Source organism: Ranitomeya variabilis, chromosome 1 (genome assembly GCF_051348905.1).
Source record: "Ranitomeya variabilis isolate aRanVar5 chromosome 1, aRanVar5.hap1, whole genome shotgun sequence".
Taxonomy (NCBI): domain Eukaryota; kingdom Metazoa; phylum Chordata; class Amphibia; order Anura; family Dendrobatidae; genus Ranitomeya; species Ranitomeya variabilis.
The window spans coordinates 752,255,132-752,269,444 of NC_135232.1; the positions used below are offsets into that span (position 1 = coordinate 752,255,132).

General features: G+C 44.5%; 1 protein-coding gene across 5 annotated transcripts in view; it reads right to left on the minus strand.

The window, feature by feature from the left end:
• The window catches only part of S1PR4 (sphingosine-1-phosphate receptor 4), a 75,322-nt gene that overhangs the window by 35,002 nt on the left and 26,007 nt on the right, over nucleotides 1-14,313 (minus strand). The window contains exons 1-2 of one of the 5 annotated variants that reach the window (XM_077270748.1): nucleotides 11,382-11,445; nucleotides 6,903-7,027 (exon numbers count right to left, since the gene is read on the minus strand). The exons of 1 other annotated variant lie outside the window; for it this stretch is intronic. In XM_077270748.1, coding sequence (XP_077126863.1) covers nucleotides 6,903-7,003 — 101 coding nt within the window. In that variant the 5' untranslated portion in view covers nucleotides 7,004-7,027; nucleotides 11,382-11,445. Of the gene's footprint in view, nucleotides 1-6,902; nucleotides 7,072-11,381; nucleotides 11,446-14,313 lie in introns of those variants that run through there. 3 more of the 5 variants (XM_077270739.1, XM_077270720.1, XM_077270729.1) reach the window with 3 other exon arrangements.

Sequence of the window (14,313 nt, forward strand, 5' to 3'; positions counted from 1 at the left end):
TATCAGTTTGATGAGGACTTGCTTGTAGGGTCGTCTTCTCCAACGTCGTCCCTCTGTTATCCGTGAGTTGTGTAGTCTCTGGGAACCCGCAACCTGGGGTTTGAGGGGTTACTGTGGTGAGCAGAGGGGATGCTAGGCAAACGGGGTCCCCTGTGCTCTGAGTCTTCTGCCTCAACAGTGCAGCCTATCTCGGGAGAATGATGCTCAGTCTATTATTGGGTCTCCCAACAGGAATCAGGGGCTCTGCACTAATTCAGTGGGTGCTAGGGGCCACTGTCTCTGCACGGGTCACTGTCTTTGCACATGTCAATGTCTTTGCACGAGCGTCAGGGCGCACCTCTCCAGTCACAGCAGAGTCTGCTTTCACGTACTCACAAGATGCAGTCTTTCTGGACAATCTTCCTGTCTCTGTCCTCCGACCGGGAGCTCTCTCCTCCCCAGAGTGCAGTTGCGTTCTGTTCTGTCTGCTGCACACGTTGCTCTCTCTGCTGCACACTCCGCTCTCTCTGCTGTGCACGCTGCTCTCTCTGCTGTGCACGCTGCTCTTGCCCTGGAAAGCGCGCCTCTTTTCTCTCTCAGCCCGGCTTCCTTCCTGTCCCGACCTCTAAGTCTGTCCCAGGGAAACCTGCTGCACAGCTAAGTGGTTCCAGGCATGGAGCAGAGAAGGTAACCTGTTGTGAAATTGGATTTTGGGCTCCCCCGGTGGCCACTGGTGGAATTGAACTTGTGTGCATCATCCCCTCTGTTCACCTGTTCCCATCAGGATGTGGGAGTCGCTATTTAACCTTGCTCCTCTGTCACTTCCATGCCGGTCAACATTGTAATCAGAAGCCTTTCTGTGCATGTTCCTGCTACCAGACAACTTCCAGCTAAGTCGGACTTTTGTCCTTGTTTGTTTTTTGCATTTTGTTCCAGTTCACAGCTGCAGTTTCGTTTCTGTGTCTGGAAAGCTCTTGTGATCTGAAATTGCCACTCTGATGTTATGAGTTAATACTAGAGTCTTAAAGTAATTTCAGGATGGTGTATTGATAGGGTTTTCAGCTGACCATGAAAGTACCCTTTCTGTCTTCCTGCTATCTAGTAAGCGGACCTCGATTTTGCTAAACCTATTTTCATACTACGTTTGTCATTTTCATCTTAAATCACCGCCAATATATGTGGGGGCCTCTGTCTGCCTTTCGGGGAAATTTCTCTAGAGGTGAGCCAGGACTATATTTTCCTCTGCCAGGATTAGTTAGTCCTCCGGCCGGCGCTGGGCGTCTAGGGATAAAACGCAGGCTACGCTACCCGGCTACTGTTAGTTGTGCGGCAGGTTTAGTTCATGGTCAGTTTAAGTTTCCATCCTTCCAAGAGCTAGTTCCTATGTATGCTGGGCTATGTTCTCTTGCCATTGAGAACCATAACAGTAACCCCCTTACACACATGTGATGGAAGTATCATCAAGGCAGTAGAAATGACTGAAGGTTCCCTCACCTGTGCAACACTAAGGAAATCCTGAAAATATGACGTGTTGGGGGGGCCATGAGGACTGGGTTTAGAAAATGCTGATCTAGATCTCGGTGATGGGACTTTCTGTGGGACAAAGTGTTTGGTTACGAGTAGTGATGAGCGAACATGCTCAGATAACGTGTTAGACAGGCTATTACCAATCCCCACATGTGTTGTAGCTGTCTAACAGCGGCAAAACATGCAGCTGCAGGGACTCAAACATAATATACAGTGCTAGCACTTCCAGATGCCTGGGTAACACCCATGAGTTCTGGGATAACATGTTAACCGAGCACGTTCACTCATCACTACCGTGTTTCCCCGATAGTAAGACACCCCCGATAGTAAGACGTAGTGGGGGTTTTAGCGGGGTCGGCTAATGTAAGACGCACCCCCGAAAGTAAGACATAGTACTGTACGTTGTAAAAATATAAGCCGTACCGGTACCTTTTGCTGCATTAACTGCGGGATGCGGACGATTCAACCACTGGTAACCAGGGTAAATATCGGGTTACTAAGCGCAGGGCCGCACTTAGTAACCCGATGTTTACCCTGGTTACCAGTGTAAATGTTAAAAAAAAAAAAGAAAAAAAAGTGAGGTGTCATATCTTGTTTTTTCCAGAGGTGATTTTGGAGTTTTTGGGCTGTCGGGACAGAATACAGTGGCTCTTCCTTTGCCTTTTGGTGTTTTTAATCCTTCATAAAGATACTGTTGACTTCCATCTCCAAGTTCTAATCGTCGCTTCGCCGGAGGGCGCCCCAGTGCAGGCTGCAGTAGGCCGGCTCTGGCGGCGGGTCCATGCGGGGTGGAGTAGATGAAGCTGGCCGCTGCTTGCTGCTCCGGAGCGCACAGTCCGTGCGGGGGATGGTGCACCGGGCCGGGGGAGGACAGGACGTGCAGGTATCCGCCGCCTCCTGCGCCAACCACAGCGCCGCCCCCGGCCACGAACCCCCCGGAGAAGCTGGAGCATTTGTCGGGGAGCAGCAGCTGGTCGTGCCCGAGGTGGCTTCCCTTTCTCATGGTACGGAGCCGCCGCCTTCTTATATAGAGTCATTACAAACAGAGTGATCTATTTCAAGTGTTGATGCTTACAGCCAATGAAAACCCAAAAGTCATTATCTCAGTAAATTAGAAATTAATATCTGAAATGTTGACCTACTGAAATGTATGTTCAGTAAATGCACTCAATACTTGGTCGGGGCGCCTTCTGCATCAATTACTGCATCAATGTGGCGTGGCATGGAGGCAATCAGCCTATGGCACTGCTGAGATGTTATGGAAGCCCAGGTTGCTTTGATAGCAGCCTTCAGCTCTTCTGCTTTGTTGGGTCTGGGGTCTCTCATCTTCTTCTTAGCAATACCCCATAGATTCTCTATGGGGTTAAGGTCAGGCTAGTTTGCTGGCCAATCAACCACAGTGATACTGTTGTTTTTAAACCAGGCATTGTTACTTTTGGCAGTGTGGACAGGTGCCAAGTCCTGCTGGAGAATGAAATTTACATCTCCAAAAAGCTTGTTGGCAGAGGTAACCATGGAGTGCTCTAAAATTTCCTAGTAGACGGCTGCGCCGACTTTGGTCTTGATAAAACACAGTGGACCTACATCAGCAGATGACATAGCTCCCCAAACTATCACGGATTGTGGAAACTTCACAGTAAACCTCAAGCAGCTTGTATTGTGTGTCTCTCCATTCTTCCTCCAGACTCTGGGAACCTTGATTTCCAAATGAAATGCAAAATTTACTTTAATCTGAAAACAACACCTTGGACTACTGAGCAACAGTCCAGTTCTTTTTCTACTTGGCCCAGGTAAGACGCTTCTGGCGTTGTCTATTGGTCATGAGTGGCTTGACACAAGGAATGTGACACTTGTAGCCCATATCCTGGATACCTATGTGTGTGGTGGCTCTTGAGGCGATGACCTCAACAGCAGTCCACTCCTTGTGAATCTCCCCCACATTTTTGAATGGCCTTTTCTTAACAATCCTTTCAAGGCTGCGGTTATCCGGGTTGCTTGTGCACCCTTTTCTACCACACTTTTTACTTCCACTTAACTTTCTATTAATATGCTTGTATATAGCTAGCTTAACAGCTAGCTTCTTTAGCAATGAGCTTTTGTGGCTTACCCTCCTTGTGGAGTGTGTCAATGACTTCTTTCTGGACATCTGTCAAGTCAGCAGTCTTCCTCATGATTGTGGAGCCTACTGAAAAAGACTAAGGGACCATTTTAAATGCTTAGGAAGCCTTTGCAGGTGTTTTTGTTAATTATTCTAATTTACTGAGATAACTTTTGGGTTTTCATTGGCTGTAAGCCATAATCATCAACATTAACAAAAATAAACACTTGAAATAGATCACTCTTTTTGTAATAACTATGTAATATATGAGTTTCACTTTTTGCACTGAAGAACTGAATTAAGTTAACTTTTTGATGATATTCTAATTTTGCAAGAAGCACCTGTATATTACATAGATAGATAGAAAGAAGAAAAGCCGGCAATTCAGCAGCCACATACTGTAAAATCACAGCCGGAGCCGACAGGATAGAAGAGATGGATTACATACAGTATATACATATAGAATAGATATACAGATGTCAGTGACATATACAATTAGTACAGTGTTTGTGCAGCTTACTGTACATGTATTTAATTATTAAAAGATTATTTTTCTGAAAAAAATGGCGTGGGCTCCAGCATAATTTTCTTAACCAGCAGAGGGAAAGCCTACAGCTGGGGGCAAATGTTTATAGCCTGGTAGCCTGGGAAGGGGGTAATACCAATGGAGCTTCCCAGGCTATTAATATCAACTCACAGCTGTATACTGTATACTTAGCCTTTACTGGCTATTAAAATGGAGACCCCCCCCCACCCAAAAATGATGTAGAGTTCCCCTATAATAACCAGAAATGGCTATGCAGACAGCTATGGGCTGATATTAATAGCCTAAGAAGGCTATTGCAAGTAAGTAACACCACTGTGGGCAAGGAGGATTTAACATTGTTCTTAAATATACACATGTGGCATTTAGGTATAACATAAGATTTATTAAAAACAGTCTTTGGAGCCTGATAAAGCACCCCTAATACCTTCTAAGGTGGCAAACAGATGGACGTATTTTTCGTGTGAGGATCGCATTACAGTGTAGACCTGAGTGTGACAGCATTATATATTTCTATGCAGTTGTCACACTCAGGTCAGGAGTGCCTACAGGCCGTCCAAGGATTGCATTGCGATCCTGGCACGAGAAATACACCCATCTGTCTTTCCCCTAAGGGTAACTCTAGCTGACAGTTTCCCTTTAAGCCCATTTTGCCATAACAAAATGTGAGCTACCCAATAGTGCTCTCCACACAATGCTCTAATGCTCACTCACTACCCACTAAATACTGTATGCTTCTCACTGATGAGGACCTATAAAAATGCAGCCTTTAGGCCCACTATAATGGCAGTGTTCCCTCTAAGCCTTGGCTGCTGCAGAGTGGAACGGCGTAGGAGTTGATCAATATTCCATCAAAGGTGTGCAACTCTCCGACACTCAGCAGTTATGCCCATATCCTTCTTTAAACAGCAGGACACATGCACAATAGTATTGGACAGCATGCTGCCTGGTCTCTCCACAGCAAAAGAGATATATTTTAGTGGCCAAACGGTTTTCTAGGTAAAGCTGCAAACCAGCGCTACCATTAGAGGGATTTTCTACAATTAGGAGTCCGTCACCCTCAAAATGAATTTTAAGGCTACACAGTGTTGTAGGGAACTTAACCCCTATTACAATGCAGTGTCTAAGAAAATAACTTTTAGTTGATATTCAAATGAGAAGGATTCAGTGCACACTTGGTGTAGCAAAGAGTTTAGTGCACAGTTAACCCCTTCACAACCTTGGACACACCCATACGTCCTGGTTGGTAGATACCTACCGACCTTGGATACGTCCTGGCGATTTTGCGTGCACAGAGGCTGTGAGTGTGATCGACGCTGGGTGTTCAGCTGACATGACAGCTGACACCCGCCACTCACTGCCAGGAGCAGAGCCAGCAGTTTAAACCTCTAAATGCTGCAAATGATATAGGTTGCAGCATTTAGAAGGCATGCAGTGGGAGGTTTCTTCTGCCCTCCGATCGGCGCCCCAGCAACATCGTCACAGCGGGCCAATTGTTGCCATGGTGACGCAATGTTATCATGGCGACATCCGAGTCACCAGGCGATAGCAAGCTTGTTTGACCATGTGCATAGTCTTGTGTCTGAAGCACTGACTGCTTTATAATATTGATCATACTGCAAAAACTGAAAGTCATATAGTGGGACTAAGTAAAAAAAAAAAAAGTGAAAAAAAAATTTAAAAATATATATTTTAAAAAAAATCCAATAATAATAATAATAATAATAATAATAATAATATATTTATATATACAGTTGTTCTGAAAAGTTTACATACCCAGCAGAATTTTTATGGCCTTTTTTTCAGAGAATATGTGTTAGCACCACGCTGGAGTCCTGCTCTAACAGGCAGCGTCTCTGGCGTGTCTCTTCCCTTCCCCATGCTCTGCATGCTTCCAGTCGGTTCTCTAGCCATGTCCTTAGGGCATGCGCGCGTGCACTCCCGCCCTCTTAAAGGGTCAGCACGTGCACTTGCTATTTCCTCCCCAGCCAATAGCTGTGGAACATTATGTATATATTGCTTCCTCCCCACTGGAGAGTTGCATGAGCAACCTTCCTGCGTCGCAGTCTAAGTTGTGTAAGGTTGCATACCAATCCCTGCTGCACTCTACTGCAGATCCTGCCTGCTGCACTCTACTGCAGATCCAGCCTGCTGCACTCTACTGCAGATCCAGCCTGCTGCACTCTACTGCAGATCCTGCCTGCTGCACTCTACTGCAGATCCTGCCTGCTGCACTCTGATACAAACACTGACTGTTGCACTCTGATACAAACGCTGCCTGCTGCACTCTGATACAAACTCTGTCTCCTGCACTCTGATGTGAACTCTGTCTACTGCACTCTGATGCAAACGGTCTGCTGCACTCTGATGTTAATTGTCTGCTGCATTCTCATACAAACTCTGCCAGCTGCTCCCTCCAGTCTGTCCTCTGGGTCCAGCTGCTGCGCGTCCGTTGGTCTGTCCGGGAGTGGCACCTGGCGTTCATCGGGAGCCAAGTCTAACCTCACCATCAGAGGCTCTAGTGAATAGTCAGGTGTTTGCTTAGTCACGCCCCTCCAGGATCTCCATGGTCCGTGGCACAGTGGTTCAACAAACCACGTCTGTGACAATATGAATGATATCACCAAAACTTTTTCTCCACTCACGGTTAGTGGTTGAGTGAAGTCATTCATTGTCAACCTACTGTGTTTTCACTTTTTAAAACATAATGACAACCCAAAACATCCAAATGACCCTGATCAAAAGTTCACATACCTTGGTGATTTTGGCCTGATAACATGCACAGAAGTTGACACAAATGGGGTTGTGTGCATAAAAGCTGAGTGAGTTTCTGGAATCCAGACAGACTCTTGCATCTTTCATCCAGCCACTGATGGTTTCTGGATTGTGAGTCATGGGGAAAGCAAAAGAATTGTCAACGGATCTACGGGAAAAGGTAATTGAACTGTATAAAACAGTAAAGGGATACAAAAAGATAGCCAAGGAATTGATAATGCCAGTCAGCAGCGTTCAAATTGTGATTAACAAATGGAAAATCAGGGGCTCTGTAAAAACAAAACCACGATCAGGTAGACCAACAAAAATTTAATCCACAACTGCCAGGAAAATTGTTCGGGATTAGTGATGAGCGAGTATACTCGTTGCTCGGATTTTCCCGAGCACGCTCGGGTGGCCTCTGAGTATTTGTAACTGCTCGGAGATTTAGTTTTCATTGCCTCAGCTACATGATTTACAGCTGATAGACAGCTTGATTACATGTGGGGATTCCCTAGCAACCAGGCAACCCCCACATGTACTCAGGCTGGCTAGCAGCCGTAAATCATTCAGCTGCGTCAACAAAAACTAAATCTCTGAACAGCTAACAAATACTCGGAGACCACCTGAGAATGCTCGGGAAAACCTGAGCAACACGTAGACTCGCTCATAACTATTCGGGATGCAAAGAAAAACCCACAAATAACAGCTGAAATACAGGACTCTCTGAAAATTAGCAGTGTGGCTGTATCAAGTTGCACAATAAGGAGGCACTTGAAGAAAAAGGGCTGCACGATCGAGTCGCCAGAAGAAAGCCTACAATACACAAAACATCACAGAGACACCATTTTCCAGTACATGATATGTTAAAACCAATAGTGTTGTTCAAAGGTACAACTCGTCCTGAAAAACACAAGCCCTCACATGGCCATATTGACCAAAAAATTAAAAAGTTATGGCTCTGGGAAAGAGGGGAGCAGAAAATGAAAACACAAAAATGAAAATCCCTTTGGTCATGATAGAGTTAAAAACCTGTGTATTAGGCTATGTTCACACTAGGCTTTTTTTCAGCATATTTTTTAAATGGAAATTTTCAACTGTGTTTTACAGTACCAGCAAAGTCTATGAGATTTCAGAAATCTCATGCGCACAGCTTGGGTTTTTTGCCCTCAGTATTTTGCGCTTTGCTTCTTTTTTTGCACAATAGAGCATGTCACTTCTTTCAGCATTTTTTTCTGCACATTTTTTACCCATTGAAAGTAATGAGTGGTGAAAAAACGCTGAAACAAAGCTGCAAGAAAACACAGGTATCAGGTTTTGCGGCGATTTTAGTGAAATAAAAGGCAAGGACAACAGTATATTTTTATGTTTTTTGCAAATTTACCATCTTATCTTGGTCACCTGAGATGACAGTGTGGATTAGTACAGTTTAATTAAATTAGTGATGTGTAGAAAAGTAAACATTGGCCGACCAAGATGCGAGATTGAACAATGCTTGTGGTCAACCAAGGTGTGAAATTGAACAATGCCTGAGCAACTCAATGCCAGATCAAAATGTGGAAGTAATCAGTGTCCTACAAAATCAGTGCACTGCCAGTGTCTTAGGGTACTGTCACACAGTGGCACTTTTGTCGCTACGACAGTACGATCCGTGACGTTCCAGCGATATCCATACGATATCGCTGTGTCTGACACGCAGCAGCGATCAGGGACCCTGCTGAGAATCGTACGTCGTAGCAGATCGTTTGGAACTTTCTTTCGTCGCTGGATCTCCCGCTGTCATCGTTGGATCGGTGTGTGTGACACCGATCCAACGATGCGTTCGCTTGTAACCAGGGTAAACATCGGGTTACTAAGCGCAGGGCCGCGCTTAGTAACCCGATGTTTACCCTGGTTACCATCGTAAAAGTAAAAAAAAACAAACCGTACATACTCACATTCCGGTGTCCGTCAGGTCCCTTGCAGTCTGCTTCCCGCTCTGACTGACTGCCGGCCGGAATGTAAGAGCAGAGCACAGCGGTGACGTCACTGCTGTGATCTGCTTTCACTTTACGGCGGCACTCAGTCAGAACGGGAAGCAGACTGCAAGGGACCTGACGGACACCGGAATGTGAGTATGTACTGTTTGTTTTTTTTTACTTTTACGATGGTAACCAGGGTAAACATCGGGTTACTAAGCGCGGCCCTGCGCTTAGTAACCCGATGTTTACCCTGGTTACCCGGGGCCTTCGGCATCGTTGGTCGCTGGAGAGCGGTCTGTGTGAGAGCTCTCCAGCGACCACACAACGACTTTCCAACGATCACGGCCAGGTCGTATCGCTGGTCGTGATCGTTGGAAAGTTGCAGAGTGTGACAGTACCCTTAGGGTACCGTTACACTAAACGATTTACCAACGATCACGACCAGCGATACGACCTGGCTGTGATCGTTGGTAAGTCGTTGTGTGGTCGCTGGAGAGCTGTCACACAGACAGCTCTCCAGCGACCAACGATGCCGAAGTCCCCGGGTAACCAGGGTAAACATCGGGTTACTAAGCGCAGGGCCGCGCTTAGTAACCCGATGTTTACCCTGGTTACCATTGTAAATGTAAAAAAACCAAAAACACTACATACTCACATTCCGGTGACTGTCATGTCCCCCGCCGTCAGCTTCCCGCACTGACTGTGTCAGTGCCGGCCGTAAAGCACAGCACAGCGGTGACGTCACCGCTGTGCTCTGCTTTTACTTTACGGCCGGCGCTCACAGTCAGTGTGGGAAGCTGACGGCGAGGGACGTGACAGTCACCGGAATGTGAGTATGTAGTGTTTTTGGTTTTTTTACATTTACAATGGTAACCAGGGTAAACATCGGGTTACTAAGCGCGGCCCTGCGCTTAGTAACCCGATGTTTACCCTGGTTACAAGCGAACACATCGCTGGATCGGTTTCACACACACCGATCCAGCGATGACAGCGGGTGATCCAGCGACGAAATAAAGTTTTAAACGATCTGCTACGACGTACGATTCTCAGCGGGGTCCCTGATCGCAGTAGCGTGTCAGACACAGCGAGATCGTATGTATATCGCTGGAACGTCACGGATCGTGCCGTCGTAGCGACCAAAGTGCCACTGTGAGACGGTACCCTTAGGTAAACTATTCCTAACCAATTCACTTCCTCCTGCTGTTACATTTGTATATGTATTTTTTCATGAACATATGTCTTGCATTGTTGACTTGTGTTCAGCTGTGCTTCCACCACAGAAACATGAACTTTGGGATTCTGAAAAACAGACCTAAAAAAGCAGCAAAAACTTTTGTTTTTAGGCTGCTTATTTTCTGCCAACAGAGCAGGTTTTCCTGCAGAAAAAAACGCAGCAAAAACATCTGGTGTGAACATAGCCTAAGTATACAGGGGAGAATAGATACTTTGATGCTATTTTGAAGGCAAAAGGAGGTCACACTAAATATTCATTTAATTTAGATTTCTCTTTTATTCATTCACTTTGCATATTGTCCCCGTCTATTCCTCCCCCCTTTGTACCACCTCCGTGCATGTGTCCTGCAGCCGACAAGCGTTGATCAGTGTCACAAATCATTGATCCACACTCGTGCTTGCTGATTTCCGGGACTTTTTTTTCTCTAGCTACATCTTCCCCCCACACTTTGCACCACTCCGTGTGTGTATCCTACAGCCGCTGAGCCGCTGATCAGGCGCACAACACTGACTACACTGACTAGCACCGGCACTTGCTTTTGGCAAGGACATTTTTTATCCTGTCTATTTTTTTTTATATCCCCTGTCGTACAGCCATGGAGTGCTGGTCGGTGATGAATATCACTAACCAGCCTCTGGATGTTTTTTTTTTGTGAAAAAAGAATCGAGGAAAAAATAGTTAGATTATTTGAAAGAAGTAGGTTAGGGGCAATAAAATATACTGTAGTAATTGTCATCTACTACAGTATTTTTTTACAAAATTGAGTTAATGTCAGATAGCAAAGAAAAATAAATAAAACAAAATTTAGATTAGTTGATAGATTAGGGACAGTAAAAATATACCATAGTAATTGTCATCTACTACAGTATATTTTACTGAAGGGAGTCAGAGTGAGGCCATGTGCACACGTTCAGTATTTTTCTGGTTTTTTTCGCGTTTTTTCGCTATAAAAACGTGATAAAAACGCTAACATATGCCTCCCATTATTTTCAGTGTATTCCGCATTTTTTGTGCAAATGTAGCCTTTTTTTCCACGAAAAAATCGCATCGCGGAAAAAAAAGCAACATGTTCATTAAAATGCGGAATTGCAGGGGATTCCGCACACCTAGGAGTGCATTGATCTGCTTACTTCCCACACGGGGCTGTGCACACCATGCGGGAAGTAAGCAGATTATGTGCGGTTGGTACCCAGGGTGGAGGAGAGGAGACTCTCCTCCACGGACTGGGCACCATATAATTGGTCAAAAAAAAAGAATTAAAATAAAAAATAGTCATATACTCACCTTTGATGTATTCCCGCCTCTCAGCTGCATGCTGCCGCTTCGGTTTCTATAGCTGGTGTGCGGTGAAGGACCTGCGATGACGTCACGGTCTTGTGATTGGTCGAAACCGGTCATGTGACCGCTCACGTGACCGCGACATCATGGAAGGTCCTGAACCACACCGGCATTTATAGGAACGGACGCCTGCAGGTGAGTATAACCATTTTTTTTATTTTTTTTATTATTTTTAAACATTCTATCTTTTACTATAGATGCTGCATAGGCTGCATCTATAGTAAAAAGATGGTCACACTTGTCAAACGCTATGTTTGACAAGTGTGACCAACCTGTCAGTCAGTTTTCCAAGCAATGCTACAGATCGCTTGGAAAACTTTAGCATTCTGCAAGCTAATTACGCTTGCAGAATGCTAAAAAAACGGAAAAAAAAAACGCAAAAAAAAATATGCGGATTTCTTGCAGAAAATTTCCGGTTTTCTTCAGGAAATTTCTGCAAGAAATCCGGACGTGTGCACACACCCTGAGTGCAGAAAAAAATAATCAGATCTGTGCGTCTGTCCTACAGCCGTTGAACGCTGATCAGAGACACATCAATGATTGGCCTCCAGCTGTTTTATTTTGTGTGAAAAAAGAATAAAGAAAAATAATTTAGATTAATTTATAGTATTAGAATAAAAAAAGTTTACGCCAAGCACACACACACAAAATTTGGTACACATATATTCTCCGTATGCTTGAAAAAATGTCATCCCGCTCGTCCCATACACGGTATTTAGTGGAGGAGGCATACGCATTTCTTGCCTCTGACACTGACAGTGAGGGAGAGGAGCACACCTTCCTTTATTTTTCTGACTCATCATCTTCCTCCACTGGACAGAAAATGAACCAGCGCCCACCATTACTGACCCCGTAAGGACCTCACCTCCAAAAGACTATGAGCCACAGATTCCTGATTTTGTGGCACAATCAGGAATCCAATGTGACAACACTGGCCTCACAGAAATAGACTTTTTCAAAGTCTTTTACTGTGAGGATTTTGTAAACCTCATGGTGGTCGAGTCTAATTTATATGCCCAGCAATTTTTGCCACAAAACCTCAGTAGAAATGATGACATTTTGGAGCCTGGTTCTTCACAAGGGGTTAGCGAACAAGCCAGAACTTCAGCAATATTAGAGTGTTGATGTTTTACAGTGGTGTGAAAAAGTGTTTGCCCCCTTCCTCATTTCCTATTCTTTTGCATGTTTTTCACTCTTAAATGTTTCAGATCACCAAACCAATTTAAATACTAGACAAAGATAACACAAGTAAACTTACAGGGCCCTGTGTGAAAAAGTGATTGCCCCCTAAATGTAATAACTAGTTGGGCTACCCTTAGCAGCAACAACTGCAATCAAACATTTGATTTGCAATTCAGCCACATTGGAAAGTTTCCGAGCATGAACCGGCTTTTTAAGGTCATGCCACCGCATCTCAATTAGATTAAGTCAGGACTTTCACTAGGCCACTCAAGTCTTAATTTCGTTTTTTTAAGTCATTCAGAGGTAGACTTGCTTGTGAGTTTTGGACATTGTCCTGCTGACATTCCCCTTTTGGATTTTTTGGTAGACAGCAGAATTCATGGTTCTATTTACCACAGCAAGTCTTCCAGGTCCTGAAGAAGCAAAACTGCCCCAGGCCATCTTACTACCACCACCATATATTACTGTTGGTATGATGTTCCTTTTCTGAAATGCTGTGTTACTTTTACGATAGATGCCATGCAGGCCATTTTTGCCCTGTCTCTTTCTTATGGTGAAGAACACTGACCATAACTGAGGCAAGTGAGGCCTGCAGTTCTTTGGATGTTATTGTGAGTTCTTCTATGGTCTATTGGATCAGTGCTCTTGGGGTGATTTTGTTCAGCCACTCCTGGGAAGGTTCAACTGTTCCATGTTTTCAACATTTGTGGATAATGGCTTTCACTGTGGTTTACTGGAGTCCCATAGCTTTAGAAATGGCTTTATAACCTTTTCCAGTCTGAAAGATCTCAATTACTATTTAGGCACATCAGGGGCTCTGCAAACACAACATGACTCCTGCAGACCATTCCATCAAAGTATACATTCCAAAATGTCACTCCTTCCATTCCGAGCACAGCCTACTCATGAGAAAATGCACAAGTTTTGAGGTCCATTTTCTCTTGTTACCCTTGTGAAAATAAAATAAATTGTGGCTAAAAGATAATTTTTGTGGAAAAAATTAGATTTTTTTATTTTCATGGCTGTACGTTACTACGTTATAAACTTCTGTGAAGCACCACACATCTACATAAGTTACTAGAGGGGTCTAGTATACAAAATGGGGTCAGTTGTGGGGGTTTAGACACATCAGGGGCTCTCCAAACGTGACATGGAGTCCACTCTTGATTCCAACCAATCTTGCATTCAAAAAGTCAAACAGCACTCCTTCCCTTTCAAGCCATGCCATGCACCCAAACAGTGTTTTTTCCCCACATCTGGGGTATTGGCATACTCTGGAGAAATTGCACAACAAACTTTGGCATCTATCTTTTCCTGTTACTTTTCTTTTCTTGTGAAAATAAAAAAAATTGGGTCTAACTCTAAACCAAAATTTTTGTGAAAAAAAGTCAAATGTTCATTTTTTCTTTCCACATTCCATTATTTCCTGTGAAGCACCTGAAGGGTTACTGAACTTCTTGAATGTGGTTTTGAGCACCTTGAGGCTATGTGCACACGTTGCGGAATTGCCGTGGAAATTTCCACGGCAATTCCGCAACTCCCTGCCGCGTGAAATACGCATGCGGAATTGGCATGCGTATTCCCGCTAAACACTAGCGTTTTGCAAGCGTAATTAGCTTGAGAATGCTAGCGTTTTCCAAGCAATCTGTAGCATCGCTTGGAAAAATGATTGACAGGTTGGTCACACTTGTCAAAC